The sequence below is a fragment of the Typopeltis vanoorti genome, chromosome 22 (genome assembly GCF_054136105.1).
Source record: "Typopeltis vanoorti isolate ZY-2024b chromosome 22, IOZ_Tvanoo_1.0, whole genome shotgun sequence".
Lineage (NCBI taxonomy): Eukaryota > Metazoa > Arthropoda > Arachnida > Uropygi > Thelyphonidae > Typopeltis > Typopeltis vanoorti.
The window spans coordinates 57,820,987-57,839,225 of NC_143570.1; the positions used below are offsets into that span (position 1 = coordinate 57,820,987).

The window sequence follows — 18,239 nt, forward strand, 5'->3', positions numbered from 1 at the left end:
TTTTGACATAGCCTGGAAACCCTACTCCAGAAACTAAAGCTTTTCAAGTCACTTCAGGCCTACAATAAGTGGGGTGGTGAGCTCACACTGGGTGTTAAATTCATCTTCCACCTAAAGACAATTACAAATATCCATACCCATGGTGGGATCTTACCCTGCAGTCTGTTGTGGTTCATCACAATTTTGAATTGTCTTCCACAATTACTTCATTACATTGCCTTATGTTCTTTAATAAGTGCTCCAGGGATGCTTTAAAATCTAGCTATGTATCATCAGCTTAACAAATCATCATCACACCCTCTATGGAGTCAGCACTAATCATGAGCAGATATACTAACGACTCAGCCAACCAGGCTGGCCACCAATCCTGGCAAGGCCATCCAGGAACCTATCTTGCTGAAACAGAGGGCTAAAGCAGTGAATGTATATCATTAGGATTCCCCTTTTATTGCTTCATTTTGCTCGTATTCTATTTATTCATTTAACTCTTGGTATGCATTGCTTGTGTCAGATACTGACTTATGAATTCCCATGCCCTGTCAACATCTTTTTTGCACAATGTTTGGTCACCAGGATTTTATGGTGACAAGGATATGTTGGAAAGGATCCAGAGAAGATTCACAAAGGTGGTCAGTGGTCTTTGGAATGTGGAATACAAGGACAGACTGAGAGAATGTAAATTGCAGAGCCTAGTGAATAGGAGGAAGAGGGGAGATATGACTAAGACATATTAAGATGGTCAGGGGTTGTTATCAGGTTGACATAGAAGAGATTTTCATAAGAATGAGGGAGGGAGGGAGGGAGTTAGAATAACAGGCCATCCCTGGAAAATGTATAAGGAGGGGTATAAACAGAGGAGTGAGGAGCAAGTTCTTTACATGGAGAGTGGCTGGTGAGTGGAATGCATGGCCTGAGTATGTTATGAATGTACACACATTGAATCAGTTTAGGGCATGGTTGGATGATCATTGTATGCAATAGCGTGTACCACTCACAATGTTTCTGACTCCATGGAAGTCAGATGTTAACAACAATAATAACACATCAACTCAATGTATTGATGTTAATTGATGAAGTGTTGGCTTCTTCTCCTTTTGATTCCATGAAAGGCAGAATTATGTTCATGTGAAGTGGTGTTTCTCTATGAAGGTTTTTCGAAAATGATGCTGTAGTTACAAGTACAAGGCATTCAGGGATTGATGCTAATCGACTACAGAGCATTCCATAATCACCCACGTTATAATTCCACATATATCCTTTTTTTGGCAGTAATCTTTCCTTCTTTCACCACTTCCCAAACAAGTATCTCATGATCACTCTCACCAACTGATGGCAGTGTCAATATCTCATTAACAATTATATCTTGCGAGGATATCACCAAATCAAACACTCCAAAACGTCGAGTTGCTTCCGTTACATGCTAATGAAGATAGTTATCCCTTGGAAATTTAAAAATTCACTCTCCTTGTTTCCATATACTATCTCTTCCTTCCAACCTACATTCCTATAATTAAAATCTCTCATTAGAATCACCTTTTTACATGCCCAACCAATTTGAATAAATATTTTGCAATCAGTATTATTACATTCCCTGGCCTTTTGCAAGGAATATCCTGACAGAATACTATTCTGTCAATTTTAACTTTACACTACACAGATTCAAACTTTTCACATGTTCTACCATTTTCAACTTCTACTCTTGATGGACACAATTCCTCTGCTTTAATTAACAGTACTTTCCCTCCTCTTTTCACCTCCCTAGTCTTCTGAAAATTTATACATCCTTCCATTTTTATTCCTGACAGTATGTCACCCTCAGATAACCAAGTTTCACTTACATCAATTATCTTCGGGAGTACTGACTCATTCAATGCAACAAACTCAGCTCTTTTGTTTTACTTACATTAGTAAACGAATATAACAATTCCCGGTCTTTCAGGCTCATCCCACTAGTGCCATCATCCCTTGCTTTAGCACCTCTACTACACCTCTCTCTCTTCAGTTGGGGTACACCTGTTTCCACTATCCTGACAGAATATATTATTATCATTAATTATTTTGCTCTTATGTGGTGTTGTGAGTGAACATTATAAAAACTTAACATAAATAGGTGTCCAGATGGTTTTTTAAGCTTCTCCTTTTTAGAAAATCCACTTTTATATGATAATATCTACAGAGATGGGTAACACCCAAACAGTTAAAAGCTTGAAATTATCAAGATTCTACCTCATGGTGTTAACATTATTTTCTCTAAAAGTAATTTCTGATTGCAAGAATATGACCACATTCAGGCAGTTTTTTTCTTATAATGGTTTTAGTCCAAAATACAGTCTATAAAAATACTTCCCAACCTGAAGAAACTGAATGTAACCCATGCCATTACTACAGGACACGTGCAATTTAGTGAAATCAATTTTAGTGAAACAATATACTCAGTGTTTGTGAATGAATTCATTTTATGCCAATCTCAGGCATATGCAGTTCTAAACAGGAATATTCAAAATTAACAATTATTTATTTTCCATAATACTTTATGAATTCTAAGATTAGTAAATATATTTGGTAAATATTAGATTTTAGATTATTAATAATTTTTGCTGACATCATCTATTCCAGTGTATGCATGTTCTTTTATGAGCCTCATAAAAGTCAGTATAGACAATGCCCTTTGGTTGTAAAGACCTGAGTTCAATTCTCGTCCACGTCATTTATCTGGTCTCTTTCAACTAAAGGTGAGTTAGCTGTCATGAGTCACGACACATGATGACGATGACATATGTTCTTTTAATTGTTCCAACTGTTTTTGTATTTGCATGTTAAAGATGTTAGCTTAATGTTATAGCTAACAAAATATTAGAGTAATCAAGTTATTTACTAAGATGGCAATTTTTGTCTATTCCATTAAGCATTATGCCATAACAGACATGCAATCTTCTAAGTAATTCTATATATTTCAAGAACCAGGCAGAAAATAAAGTTCAAGTGAAATTGATAAACACTGAAATTAGGTAAGTGGCATCTACAAACATTGTTATGGAGGAGGTATAAAACAGCAAGATGCATGCATATTATAGTCCATGTGTATTCTAATAGGCCACCCTATAGTATGCCATAGAAAGACCCATCTTTGGGAAGAAATTGCATACTTCTTTTTTATAACATCACCAAATTTTTTTTATTAATTCTGAAAAACCATATCATGTAAATGCTTTCCATTTTTGGCTTCACAAAGATGGGCCCTTTCTGTGAAATGTTCCACGACTTATGGGCCATCATGTATAAGATGGAGGGTTTAAAAAAGTGACAAGCATAGAAGGTGGAAGAATTATTACTAAATGATGATATTAGTGAATACAGATGAGCCAAAGAAGCTGCAGAGTGTAGTGGAATTATTCAATAAGCATTTTATCAGTGTATTCCTACCTAACAACTCTAGCAGATGCACAAAACAACCAACTCAATAATACACAAATACAACCTAATCAAAATTGAGTGAAAGCAAGAGAGAGAGAATGGCAGTTGTAAAATGTCTTATATGTAGAATTTTGGCCTCTTTCCTTGGCATTACTACAAAGTTACTGTCTGTCGTGGGAAATTTAGACATGGTTGGTTGATTTGGATTTACTGAGAGAGAGAGAGAGAGAGTGTGTGTGTGTGTGCGCGTGCATGTTTTCCCTCTAATGCCCAGCTTATCTGTTTTGTAGATGGAAAAACCCAAATTTCTGGAAAACAAAAACTCCCTGCCATTCCCATCTTTCATTATGGAATGAATATTCTAGCGAGAAATCATAGCCTTTGTTAAGAAATAATTATTTCTTGTCATGCATATAGTGTATGTCACAATATCTCAGAAAAGAGATGCACAACTGAACTTTTATGTATTGTTATATTCCAGATGTTTATTCATATAAGTCTATTAATCTCCAAAGTGGAAAACCAGTGTAAAGAACTTTATAAAATGCAAACCATTTCAACATTAAGCGCCTCCACAGTGCAATTGCAAGAAGGACGGTACGTTGCGTCCTTCGATTAGAAAAGGCCTAAGTTCGATTCTTGTCATGACAGGACGAATCTTTATATGGACTTTTTCAATTGAAGGTGAGTTAGCCGATCTCATACAAAGGTAGCAGGGTTTTTTCTTCCAGAAACTCGGGTTTTTCATCCAGCATACAGACAAATCTACCCTTCAGAACACGTGCAATTTACAGACAAAAAAAATACTATGGTGGTGGTTGTGGCCAGTGGATGGCATTGATGTAGGTGATTGGTAGTAAAGGTTCTGTGTAATAGTGGAGACGGAGAGTTGTACAGTAGGTGTCCACGCGCGATGTCTTCGGACTCCTTGGAGGTGACACGAATAATAACAACAATAATAACTGCAGTAAAGAGATTTGGCACTAAACACAAGCTATGAAACATGTAACAACAGGAGGTTGCTCCTGCCTGACATTACTTAAGAAATACTCAGCAAAATTTAAGATGCAAGCACATCAAAAATGAATCAAGCACACAGTTATCTCTACAGCCACCAACTGCCAATATGGTAAATTGCCAATAAGGTATTTGAAATTGTCCCGATTGATGAGTGGCTCAATGCATACAGTGTTGTGAACATCTCCAGAAATGTTTCATACCCATAACAATCAGAAAGGTGAAGAAGAGTAACAAGATTTATCAAAAATTTTCAGATTGTAATGATAAATCAAAATTTATCATTACAATCTGAAACAGATCACATCATTCTTTGACAATGTATGTTTTGAAACAGTTAATTACTATCAATTAAACCTATACCTCTGAGGTCTATACAACAATTTAGCCTGAAACAAAAAACAGTACAATCAATGGAAGGACGAAGCTATATCTAAAGACTGCACTGCAGCATAGCTGCTGGTAAAAAGTATATACACTGATAAGGAATTTGATAAAAAAAAAAGTACAGATAACTTTCTGCTTAGCCTAAATATTTTGTAATCAATTCCAGTTATGGTAAAAAATATCAAATGCATATTCTCAGTGATAGCCTATTTGTATAAATCTATTGGTATCCATAATCCACAAAACTATAAATTAAAGATGCCAAGAAATTATATTCTTGGTTTCATCCTTTATCCAAGTGTAAGCAAAAAAAGTTTGCGCATGAAGTAACAAATGAAGTTTTATGGTAAAAAATATCAAATGCATATTCTCAGTGATAGCCTATTTGTATAAATCCATTGGTATCCATAATCCACAAAACTATAAATTAAAGATGCCAAGAAATTATATTCTTGGTTTCATCCTTTATCCAAGTGTAAGCAAAAAAAGTTTGAGCATGAAGTAACTTCATGATGGACTACTTTATATAGAGGCTAATGACTGCACATTAATTGGCTTAGTATCCCATTATGCAATGCACATATCCTTACAGACATGTATAATGCTATGCACTATTGGAATGACCACTGCCCACCAGTTTCGACCTTTACTGAAGTCTAATCAGTGGGAGCCAGACCGAGAGGTGATATCAAGGTTGCAGTAGTGCAGAAGTCATATTTCATATACAAGTAGTCAAAAGGTAGTAATTACACCTTATTACTAAAATACTCTGGATTAGAGATAGCTGTTGAAAGTTTTTCACTTGGTTATACTATTCTTGGTATCTTTAAACCAAGTGAAAAAAATTTTCCACATCTATTCACAAAACAACTTAAGTGTAGTGTGACTCAGAATAAAATAAAATAAAAGTAGTCATTTGACTGGTCTGGTGATAAGGCTTTTATGTTGCCTATTCATAACTATTTTTAAGGAAATTACATCATCATCATCATCATCATCATCAAATTCCTGCCATGTACCCTCAAGGGGTGTACAGGATATGATAGTATTACATGAAAAAAATTACATCATTATTAATTTCCTATCTACAATTTTCCTCCAAATCAGTCTGTTACTTGTCAACACTCCAATATTATCAGATCTTATATTTCTATCTTCTAAAGCACTTTGTACCGTATCAATCCACCTATATCTTGGTCTTCCTCTCGGTCGTTTTCCTGCCAAACTGGCAGAGAACACTTGTTTTGCTAATCTTTCCTCGCCCATTCTGTTTAAGTGACCATACCACCTGAGATTAGCTCTGTTAACGGATTCCTGGATGCTGACAATGTCAAGTTCTTTCCTAATATCCTCGTTTTTAATATGATACTGCCATTGAAGCCATTTGTTCACGCCTATAATCTTTCTCAGGACTCTCATATCTGAAGTCTCTAGTCTTTGGTCAAGTGTTTTACTTCTGATCCAGCTCTCAGATCCATAAGTTAAAACTGGTTTGAACACTGTCTTGTATACAGCTAATTTAGTGTTCCGACTTATTTCTCTCTTATTCCATATGAATTTATTCAGTTGACTCCCCACCATACCAGCTTTGTTGATTCTGTTGTCTATTTCTATATTTAATTTACCATCTTCAGTAAAAATCGTGCCTAAATAGCTGAAATGTTTTACTTGTTCCACAGGTTCTCCATTCACAACACAGTTGACATTTTCAATGATTCTGCCTATTTTCATTGTCTTTGTCTTTTTATTGCTGACCTTCATACCATATCTATTACAAGAGCTATTCAATTTAGTCAGAGAGTCTTGCAGACTTGTAGCGGATTTATTTAGAAGTATAACATCATCCGCATAAAGCAAAGAGCTGACATTAACATCTCCAATTTTGATATCATGTTTAATACCACTTTCCTTCATAATGTGATCCATATAGATAATGAATAACAGAGGAGATAATGTACATCCTTGTCTCACACCAGATTTAACATTAAACCATCTTCCCGTACTTCCTTCAATTCTAACTGCTGACTTACAACTGAAATAAATACTAAGTATTGCTTGATATAATGTCCCATTGACACCATATAACTGCAGCGTATTGAATAGCTTCTCTCTTGGCACCTTGTCATATGCCTTTTCCAGATCGACAAAACTTAAATACAGATCTTTGTTATATTCCCATGCTTTCTCGACTATTTGTCGTAAAGTGAAGATCTGATCCTGATAGCCTCTATTTGGCCTGAATCCAGCTTGTTCTTCACCAAGCTTTTCTTCCACAATTCTTCTCAAACGTTTCTCAAGTATACTTGTATAGATCTTGCCAGGAACACTCAGTAGGGAAATACCTCTGTAATTCTCACATGCAGTTTTATTTCCCTTTTTATATATGGGTACTATGAGAGCTCTACTCCAATCATCAGGAATTCGTCCCTCTGTCCAGGCTTTCTGAACTATGCAGTGCAGCCACTGTAAGACTCTTATACCACCATACTTCAGCATTTCTGGTCGAATATCATCTACTCCTGCTGCCTTTCCACATTTCAAGCCTTTGATGGCTTTTTCTACTTCAAGTATGGATATGTATTCCTGACTGCATGCCTGGTCAGTGTTTTTTACCACTGTGCTGTCATCACTGCTTGTTTCATTTAGCAGTTTTTCAAAGTAATTACTCCATACTTCAAGGATATCTTTTTCTCCCGTTTTCATGTCACCTTTATCATCTCTAATTCCTTTTATAGCACTCTTTCCTCCATTCTTAAGCTTCTTCAACAACCTCCAGAATATTTTGCCACCTTCTTGATATTTATTTTCTATATTCTTGCCAAAGTCCTCCCATGACTTTTGTTTAGCTAGTTTTACACAGTGTTTAGCATTCTTGCATTTGTCTCTATATTCTCTAAGAGCACAAGCTGACTTATTTCACAGGAACTTTTGGTATGCTTTCTTCTTTTCCTTCGCTGCCTCTTTAACCTCCTGTGTCCACCAGGGAGTTCTGATTTTTTTATCCTTACAAACAACCTCACCACATGCCTCTCTGGCAGAATCAATCAATGTTTTCTTCAGAGTTTGCCACTGAATCTCCAAGGTTTGATTCCTGTTCTCAAACTCTTTCATTTTTCCTTCAATAATCTTTGTGTATTTTAGTCTACAGCTCACCTCTGAGAGCTGCTCAACTTTTATTCACTTTAAAACTTTCTTACATGTTATTCTTTTCAATATGAAATTCAATTTTATCCTGCTCAAGACTAAATAGTGATCACTTCCAATTTCAAATCCTCTGTACACTCTGGTGTCCTGCACCAGGGAGAAAACATCACTATCAACAATAACATAGTCAATGAGACTTTTCTTATTCCTTGCCTCTTCTCTCCATGTGAATTTGTGCACATTTTTATGTTGGAACATGGTGTTAGTAATAACCAGTCCATGTCCTGAGCAGAAATCCAACAGATATTTGCCATTATTATTAGCTTTGCTCTTTTCTCCAAATTTTCCCAAAATATTTTTGTATGTCTCACAATCATTTCCTACTCTGCTATTTAGATCTCCAACAAGGACCAACTTTTCATTTTTCATTGTGTCAGTTGCTTTTTCTAAAGCCTGAAAAAATTCTTCCACTTCTACCTTAGTAGAACCTTCTGTGGGACCATAGGCACAAATACGTCTCATTGTCCAGTTCCCCATTCTTATATTTGCCCACATTACTCTACTTGAGACCGACTGCCATTCAAGAAGATTAGCCTCGTATTTTGTGTTGAATACTATGGCTACTCCTTCTTTTCCTTGATTGTCATTGCCTGAATATAACATTTTGTATTTATTGCTCAGAAAGATCTCACCAGTTTTCGTATTTTTTGTTTCAGTCACCCCTATTATGTCGATCTGGTACTTATCTAATTCCTCAGCTAGCTCCATTTCTTTGCCATTCAGGCTTCTTACGTTGATAGTACTGATCTTTAACTGTGGTGATGTTGAGTTGGGGTTTATTTTCAGATTTGTTCCAGTAGCTGTCTTTTCGCTGTTTGCCCTGGTTCCCTGGCGAAAACAACGGGGGCCTTGTTTAACCGGGCGACGCCCCAGCCGGCATGAAATTTTGTCATGTTGTACCATCATTCTATATTTTGGTTTAACCAATAAGAATACAATTTGGTCGGCTAAATCCCAAATTGCCAGCCCATCCTCGTCCGTTCAGTATCCAAGTAGATACCCAACAGGGTGCACCACGAGAAGGTGAGGATTGGACATTAGGTCAGAAGCCCTGGTCGGTTCTCCGCATTCCTTTAAAGGCTATGTGGAGGTCTCCTCTCAGTTATACAGCTTTGACCCTTAAGCACCCCTTATGTTGTAATTTCCTTACTATAAGGAAATTACAACATAGACTAATACATTGACTAATAATAATACATTAACTAAAATAACTTTAATGAACTACTTCCAATATTTTGGTTAAAGTCAAATATTAAATATTCTATCATTAAATTATTAAATAATTATAAAAATATTAAAACTCCAAATCCACACATTCTCTTCCCCCCTCTTGGGAACAGAGACCACACCAAAGCCAACACTATTCCATATATCCAAGGAACATTTGAAAAGCTAACAAAAATCTTTAAAAAATACAACCTTTCGGCCATATAACATAAAAAATTAGCATCCCTTTTCTGCTCCACCAAAAACCAGCCACAGTTCCCAGACCTGCAAGGTGTTTACCAGATCCCTTGTGGTATTAAACTATCTCCCACTATGGCCAAACAGGCAGGACAGCCAACATTAGAATTGCTGAACATAAAAACTATATCTGTATATATATATATATATATATATATATATATATATATATATATAGATGAAAAACTATATACAGATGAACATGCTTTAGACACCCATCATAGAATATGCTGAAAGAAGGCCACTCTACTCCATTGCAGCAATATAAATAAGAAAGACTTTTCCATGAATCTGTTTCTGCTTAATTAAGTAACTACCCTAACCTCAACAAATTTGGTTGCATGAAACTGTCCCAAATTTGGGAAGCTCTCATCCTCCACACTTCAACCTAACAGCTGAGGATGCCCAACTTAGGACTTTATGAACACTATTTACAACTTTAATCCTACTTTCAGTTGACATGGTTCAGCTTCATTATATTATATCTTATTAAGCATGTACACACAAGAAAGATATTTAATTAGCCAAATATTTCGGTCTGAAAATTGCAGACCATCTTCAGTGGCAATATAAGAACAGTTTTAAAAATACAAGGTGGAATACTAACAATAGGTCATTTATAAATAGAACAAGTCGCGTGATGTTATATCACTAAGTATTATAGAGAAATATTTTAAAGCGGAGACATGATTGAATTACAGATATTAATTAATAATTTCAATAATTTTAAATAACAAAATTAATATGAATTAATGAGTTATCCTGATTAGACTTTCCCAGATTTTTGATACGGATATATATACAGTCATTCCGATTCAGGTAAGGATGATGGAGTAAGGCCATTATGCTTTCTTTGAATACACGTTCAAATTTATAGCACGATCTATGTAAGAGGCGAGTTTTTGACCAAAGGATGTTGTGGTTAGTTTCTATCCCGTGCTGAGCCAATCCAGATTTTTCAGGCTTGTTGTGATGAATGGAGAATTGATGTTCTTGGATTCTTTTTTCTAGAGAGCATCCAGTTTGTCCAAAATAGGAGAGATCACAGTTGCAGGGAATTTGATAAACTCCAGGAAGAGACATAGTTGAGCATTTGTCTTTAGAAGAAGGAAAATGGGAAGATAATTTGTTAATAGGTGAATAAGTAGCTGTTAACTCATATTTCTTCAGAATTCTTGAAATAGGTTCTGAAATCCCGGAGATGTATGGAATTGGAACTCGATGTATTGAATCTTTGTTGTTTAGTGGTGGATTATAAGAATCGAGAAGATGTGTAATCTTTTCGGAAAAGCCATCGAGTTTCATGTGCTGTTGGATAGTAGAAAGTTCTTTCTGTAGAAAATTAGAAGTAGAACAATTAGTTTGGGCTCTTCTGATTAGATATTTTATGATTCCTGGCTAATTAAATATCTTTCTTGTGTATACGTGCTTATATTACACAATCTTTATGTCACAAGTATCCTTAAAATATCAAATTTATATCTTGTTAAATTATAAAATTATAAATTATTAAATATTATATCTTATAATATTTTATTCCCTGATGATGAAATACTGGAAGTATTGATTAAATGGATTTTAGTTAATATATCAGTCTGTGTTGAAATTTCCTTAAAAAATACAGTTAGTCATTCGACTACATACAACTGTTCGACTTCAAGGTCACACACACACATATATATAATTGTACTTAAAGGCTAATTGAGCATGCCACATCAAAGATAAAAAATACTGATAAAATTAATATGAACATAGAATTGCAATTAAATACAATTCAGTGTGCTGTTACAAGAATATTTTCCGAAAACGTGAGTAGAATGAGTAGTGACAGTAAATCTTTCTTCTTCTTTTTTTTCTTTTCTTCTGCAGCTTTTCCCACTTAAGTAGGGTCACTGTTTGTGGTGAGTCTCCTCCACAACTTCCTGTCTTGGGCTGTAGCCAGATCAACGTTCTTCATCCTCAAGTCCTCCTCCAGCATCTCCCTCCATTTCTTCTTGGGCCGTCTGCGCTTCCTCTTCCCTCTGCACATCCATCTGCATGACCTTTCTTCCCACACACTCTTCTTCCCTCCTAATCACATGGCCAAGCATCTCAACCTTACCTCCTGTATCTTTGCTCCTAAGTTTGTAACTTTCACCGTTCCCCTTACATAGTCATTTCTCAGATGATCCTTTCTCTGGTCACACCGCACATCCACCTGAGCATTCTCATATCTGCTACCTCCATCCAGCTGATGTTATTTTTCCTCAGGGCCACAGTTTCCAAAGCATACATCATAGTTGGTCTCACTACTGTCCTCTAAATTTTGCCTTTTAGATTGATCAAAATATCTTATCACATAGCACTCCAGCCATCTCTCTCCAGTTCCTCCATCCTGCTTGTATCCTGCATCCAACTTCCTTCTGAGCCTCACCATCCTCTTTTATTGTTGAACCTAAGTATCTAAAGTCACCGACCTTCCTGATGGCATTTCCTTCCAGCTCCAGATCTGTCTCCTGGCTGCCATCCACTTTGCAACACATATGCTCAGTCTCATACCTCTCTCTTCCAGTATTTTCCTCCAACTTTCCAGTTTGGCTGCCACTTCTTCTCTGGATTCTGCACACAGCACGATGTCATCTGCATACAACATAGTCCAAGGCGCATCTTCTCTCACTTCCTCCGTCACCACCTCCATCACAATATTAAACAGGAACGGACTTAATACACACCCTTGATGCAAGCCAACTGTCACTGGAAAACTTTCTGTCACTCCCAGGCAGGTTTGTACACTTATCTTCACATTTCTGTACATCTCCTGCACCAACTTAACATATTTTTCCAGTACTTTCTTCTCCCTCAGACACCTCCAGACTTCTTGCCTTGGCACACTATCATACGCTTTCTCCAGATCAATAAATACCAGATGTAGCTCCCATTGCTTCTCTCTAAACTATTCCATCATCTGTCATACCCCAAAGATAGCATCTGTGGCTGATCAACCAGACATGAAGCTAAATTGTTCCTTTGCAATCTCCACCTCCTTCAGTCTTCCATCAAGAACCCTTTCTAGGATTTTCATTGTGTGGGACATCAACTTTATTCCTCTATAATTCTTAGAGTCTTGTGCATCCCCTTTACCCTTGTAGATTGGGACAAGAGTACTTTTCCTCCATTCCTCAGGTATATTTTCCTGTTGGCAAACTTTCATGAACAGGTCCCACAGCAGGTCAATTCCCTCTTCCCCCAGAGCCTTCCATGCTTCCACTGGAATCCTGTCTGCGCCCACCAATTTTCCATTCTTCATCCTCTTCATGACCTCCTTCACTTCCACTCTACTGATGTTCTGCACCATCCCCTCAGAAGGCTGCCCATCTTCTATGTGAGTCCTCGCATTTTCTTCATTCAGAAGTCCCTCAAAGTACATTCTCCATCTGTTTCTTATGTTCACATTCCTCCATAATATTCTTCCTTCAGCGTCTTTGATCAGCCTCACATGTACGATGTCCTTTGAAGCCTTATTTCTACATTTTGTCAATCGATAAATCTTTCTCTGTCCTTCCTTTGTTTTTAATTGATCATAAAGGTCTTGATATGCATAAAGGAAATGCTTCTAAATCATTAGGAAGATATATCTGAATTGAAATACTTTAAAAATTATCAGTAAGGGATATAAACTAGAAAAGTGAAATCTAGCAATATTATCATACAACCTCCATGGAATTCACAAAAACTGCAGGTGCTTGGTTCAAAATTTTTCACTATCTGTATCATGTTGAATTGCAAGAATTCGGGAATGGGTAGATAGAAATATGATACACAATCAGGGACAGCACTTGTTTGTGAAGGGAGAACTCTTGCATTAGGAATTTATTCTCCATATTGTGCAGTCTAGTTGGAAATGACTATACTGTTGGACTTCATAAAAGCACATGACAAAATACATGATAATCCATTAAGTAAACTGGAGCAAATGGAAATGGCTAAGAAGCTGGTGCCATGGATAAGTGGATAAAGTGGCTGACAAAAAGACAGGTGTTATGGAGTACTGTATGGTAAAGCAGAATCAAAGAGAGGGCAGGTAGCTACTGTACGCCCACAGATGCAAGACCCTTCGACACTTCTGCGCATGTCAGAAGAAGGGGAATCCATTCCGATATTAGGGTAATCAATGCATTTCGTGGGATGAGTGTTTATTATTATACGTCAGAAAATTAGCTTTTCTTTTATGAAAATTCTAGTTCTTAAAGTGGTAACTATTTTGCTTGTACAAAAGTTGGAAAATTTATGTATAAAGCACACGATTTCACGTATTGGTGGCTAATTCGTACATCCTTTATTTCTTTCTCTCCTTCAGCATGAATTGACTATTCTTGGCATATTGCCAAGCTCAGTTCTATGAAGTGTGGGCATACAATAGTGGAGTATTACGAGGCTGTGTATTTTATCCACTGCTATTCACACTGTACATTAATTACTAGAAATGATCCAGTTGTATGGTGATGGATGCTAAATTAGGGCAGATACTAGTAAATAAAGATGATCAGATGCAGGAACTGACACTGGCAAAGGATAATGCTAACCAGTTCAACATGGCAATTCCTAAGGAGCATGTTTTCCTTAGCAGCGCCAAAAAGGATACATCGAAAAGTCAGAGCATTCGAAATGAAATGTTTAAGAAAAATAATTAAGACTCGCTGGTCAGAATACAAATCTATTTCAAGAAGAAAAAAAAAGACTCCAAGCAATCTGTTATACAGATGGAAATGAACTGCTAGAAATTAGTTAAAAGGGCACATGGAAAAATGAGCAAAACAGCATGGAGGATCATTTCCATGTGTTGAAAAACATACAAGTACATAGGGAAGTTATTATTTTAAAAGGATTTGATACTTCCACATCTGGACTACCATATTTGATCACTTGTTCATTGGGGATGAGAAAATGGCCACCCAGAAGATTCAGATTCAGAGCCAGATAAAGAAGACAGTGTAAGGATTATGGAATGCACCTTATGAGGCTGGATCCAATGTTTGTGGATGGCAAAAATTTCTTGAGGGATGGAAGATAAAAATATGATCACAAAAATCTATTATGATAAAAACAAGTTAAGGGGCTATATAGAACAGATGCTAAGAAATTTTTTGAAGTTCAATAAAAGTGTGGTAACCAATAATATATATAAGGACTAGTTTTTTAATTTTTAATTTTGAATTTTTTTACTTGGAGAGTGTTGGATGAGTGGAATGGATTGCCAGAGGTGGCTATGAACGTAATATACTGTCAAAGAGTCGTAGAAGAGGTGTCATAGACTGTGAGAATAATAGTCTGCAATTCCCATGATAAGCTTTCAGACTACACAGAGTCGCCTGGTTAATAATAATTTATAGAACCATGTAATCAATTCTTCAATGAACTGAAAATATGAACTAAAACTAAAAATGATATCAGGATCATGGAATACTGATTATAAAGAGAGACTGAGAATTTTTAGCCTACAGACACTAGCAAACAGGAGAAAGAGGGGTGTTATGATTGAGACTTCTGAAAGGGTCATACAGAATTTCAGTTGATGGAATTTTTCATTTTATGGAGGGTGGGGAAAGGACGAGAGGGCATCGTTGGAAGCTGAGAATGAATGCCACTAAGAAGAGGGTTAGGGCTAGATTTTTCACTTGTAGAGTGGTGCGTGATTGGAATGGACTGCCATTGGATGTTGTGTGTGTGCAAGCAGTGTGAATGAATTCAAGAATAAGTGTGATAGCTGGTGCATGTAGTATGTGACATCCCTTGATGAGTCCCTGACTCCCTGGAGGTCTCTCTTAATAATAACTAAGCCAGAACAACTGACTTTCATTTATTATGAAGAAAAACACAATGCAATAAATTGTTTCATATATGTTGTCAGTTGAATGAATCGCCCATCTGCTGACTCCATGGAGGGTATAATAATAATAATAATAATACATAAACAATAACAATAATTTGTCTGAAACTTTTTTTTTAGTCTATGTGTATTCCTATTAAACATGAACTACAGAGAGGTTTATAGTAGCAATAGTGTACCAGACCTTGAAACAATGATGGAGTGGGGATAATTAAATCACTTCTAATCATAGCAGAGTCTTCAATTCAATGTCAGATTATTTTAAACATTTCATTAGTAGTGTGTGTGTCAGGAGAGGAGGGATAATTCTATATTAATTAATTACTAAGATTAAAAATTCAATTTGAAAATAATCACATATTATTACTATTACTATTACCTGACACCTCCAGGGAGTCCAAGGACTCATCATGGGAGGGCACATTACTCTACTTCACTAAATACATCTCATCCTCTCCACATATCCACAATATCTCACTAGTATTTGTAACAGAGGAAGATGGATTTTATGGTATGAAATTATACTGCATATTTTATACAATTCAGCAATTAAGTAAAATTATGAAATCCCAGAGGCAGGGGTAATATTTTCATCATTCAAAAATAAATTAGCCAACAAAAATAAATATCGAGCTTTCCATCTTTATAATTTCTTAGTATATTAGTTAACTGTTAACTTGCATGCTGATAAATGAATACTATTCATATACTGGTGTTCCTTGTCTTAACATTAAAACAAGGAACAATACTTATGAACATCTTACTTACTGAGTCCCTTTCTTGTTTTAAAGTCTGTAGCTGTTTGTCTTTCTTTCGGAGCTGTTCCCGTTGGTGCTGTATTAAATCTAACTGTAACAATAACATATCTTTTAAATGCTGAATTTGCTGATCAGTATTGGACAAGTTACTTCTCATATCTGTACAATTTGCATATATGTGATCAGTAACGCAAGGTAATACCATTGCTTCTTTACGTACAGAAACCTTACACAGATCATTTGCTTTCGTACATGAAATATGGTCATGAATTGCCGCTACTAAACTTGCCTCTCGAACTGTATTTTCATCATTCGTCTCGCTCGGATCAATCCCATTGACAGTAAAATTTTTAGCCATTTTTACAACACAAGCAAAAAGATGAGTTACTTCAGTTGATTTACTTTCCAAAAGTCTTGGTTTCATATTATATGCAGTTGAAATACACCATTTTTAAAACGTTCAGAGCCATATTATTATCATATAGATTTTTCTAGCCAACCAAATATTTTTTTAATATTCATTGTTATTGTTTTCACTAAAGATCCTAAGGTGTCATGGCCCACCATATGTGTGGAAGTGACGTCATATGGAGTGTTTCCGATGTTCTTGTAGAACTTCCGAAAAATAATTACGGATATATATATACACACACACACACACATCACTCAACTTGTACGGTGCCTCTTGTTCTCCCCGTCTTCCAAATTTAAGAAAAATTCTGCCAATCGGTTCCCATAGCATCCTTATAGGCTTTTCTACTCCTCTCGTTAATATTTACCAGTATCCGCAGTCCAGGTATGCTCACTCTATCCTCATGATCCATTTTCCGTAATTCCGATATCATATTTGTAACTCTTCTCTGCATCATTTCTTCTTTATCTCCTCTGAGAACACGAAACCAATCTGGATAGTAGTCCAGTTGTAGCTGTATCAAGGCTCTGTAAAAAGACAAAATGACTTCCATCTCCTTACATGTCAACGTTCGTTTAACATTGCAATTACCCTCAGAGGTGAATTTGCAATTTTGCATATGGGCATTGAACTTTAGCTTCCCATTCACCATAAATCAAGTTCCCTAGTCTCATAAGTTTCTCCAAGAATAATCCCAGAAATTTATTTTTATTATTATTATTATTATTATTGGTAATTCCAAGGAGTCCTTAGACTCATCGAGGGAGGCCTAAACATCATATCAAGAACAACTATTCGGCATTCACGCAGTATCTATCATACTTTGCTTTGAACTAATTTACAGTCATGGCACCCACAACAACCTTGCTAACCACACTCTTGCTCAGTTCCCATGGATGTCCCCATTGCTCCCATCACCAACCTGTTCTGAAAAATTTCCTCTGAATTAATCTTGTAAAAACCCTTCAGTAATTTGAATGTCTCAATCATATCACCCCTTTTCTGCCTATCAACCAATTTCTGCATTCCATACACCAGCTATCATCTTGGTCACTCGTCTCTGGATTCTCTCTATCTCCTCCCATTCAAGAAGAACCCCAGGTGCTCAGATCTGGGAACAACAGTGAAGATGGTGCGGGGGTTCTTATCAAGGCTCGATAAAGAGGAACAATAACTTGCTTATCTCTGCACATCAAAGTATTCTTCAGTAACCAATTGATCTGATGAGCTGATTTAGCCACTTTTTCTATGTGTCGCCTAAACTTCAACTCCCTATCCACTAACACACCCAAATCTCTGGCGTTGTCTACCTCCTGGAGTACAGTTCCACCAATGTGATATACTAATTTTTTCACCCCAAAATGCACAACTTTACACTTTGTTATATTAAACTGATATCCATTCTCATTAGTCCAGACTGCCAATCTATCCAAATCATCCTACAAAATTTTGACATCGTGTGCATTCACTATTGCTCTACCCAACTTTGCATTATCAACAAATAAATGAACAGTTCCTCTCAGATCCTTTCATATATCATTAATGAACAAATTAAGTAGCAGTGGTCCAAGAACAGAACTATGTGGCACACCACTAGTAACAGGCTTTCTTTTGGACTCCACTCCTGAATAAACTACTCTCTGATATCTCTCTCCATCAGCCACCCTCCTATCCATATCATCCATCCCCATGGCCTGCAGTTTACTGATTAGAATTC

The 18,239-nt window shown here is 36.4% G+C and overlaps 1 protein-coding gene across 1 annotated transcript in view; it reads right to left on the reverse strand.

Annotated features, from left to right (window-relative positions):
- Positions 1-16,669, reverse strand: part of LOC150094437 (uncharacterized) — a 230,436-nt gene extending 213,767 nt beyond the window's left edge. Inside the window, exon 1 of the mRNA XM_090412231.1 lies at positions 16,121-16,669. Within this exon, the coding sequence (XP_090268357.1) occupies positions 16,121-16,534 (414 nt within the window). The 5' untranslated portion in view covers positions 16,535-16,669. The remainder of the gene's footprint in view (positions 1-16,120) is intronic.
- Positions 16,670-18,239: the final 1,570 nt, after the last annotated feature.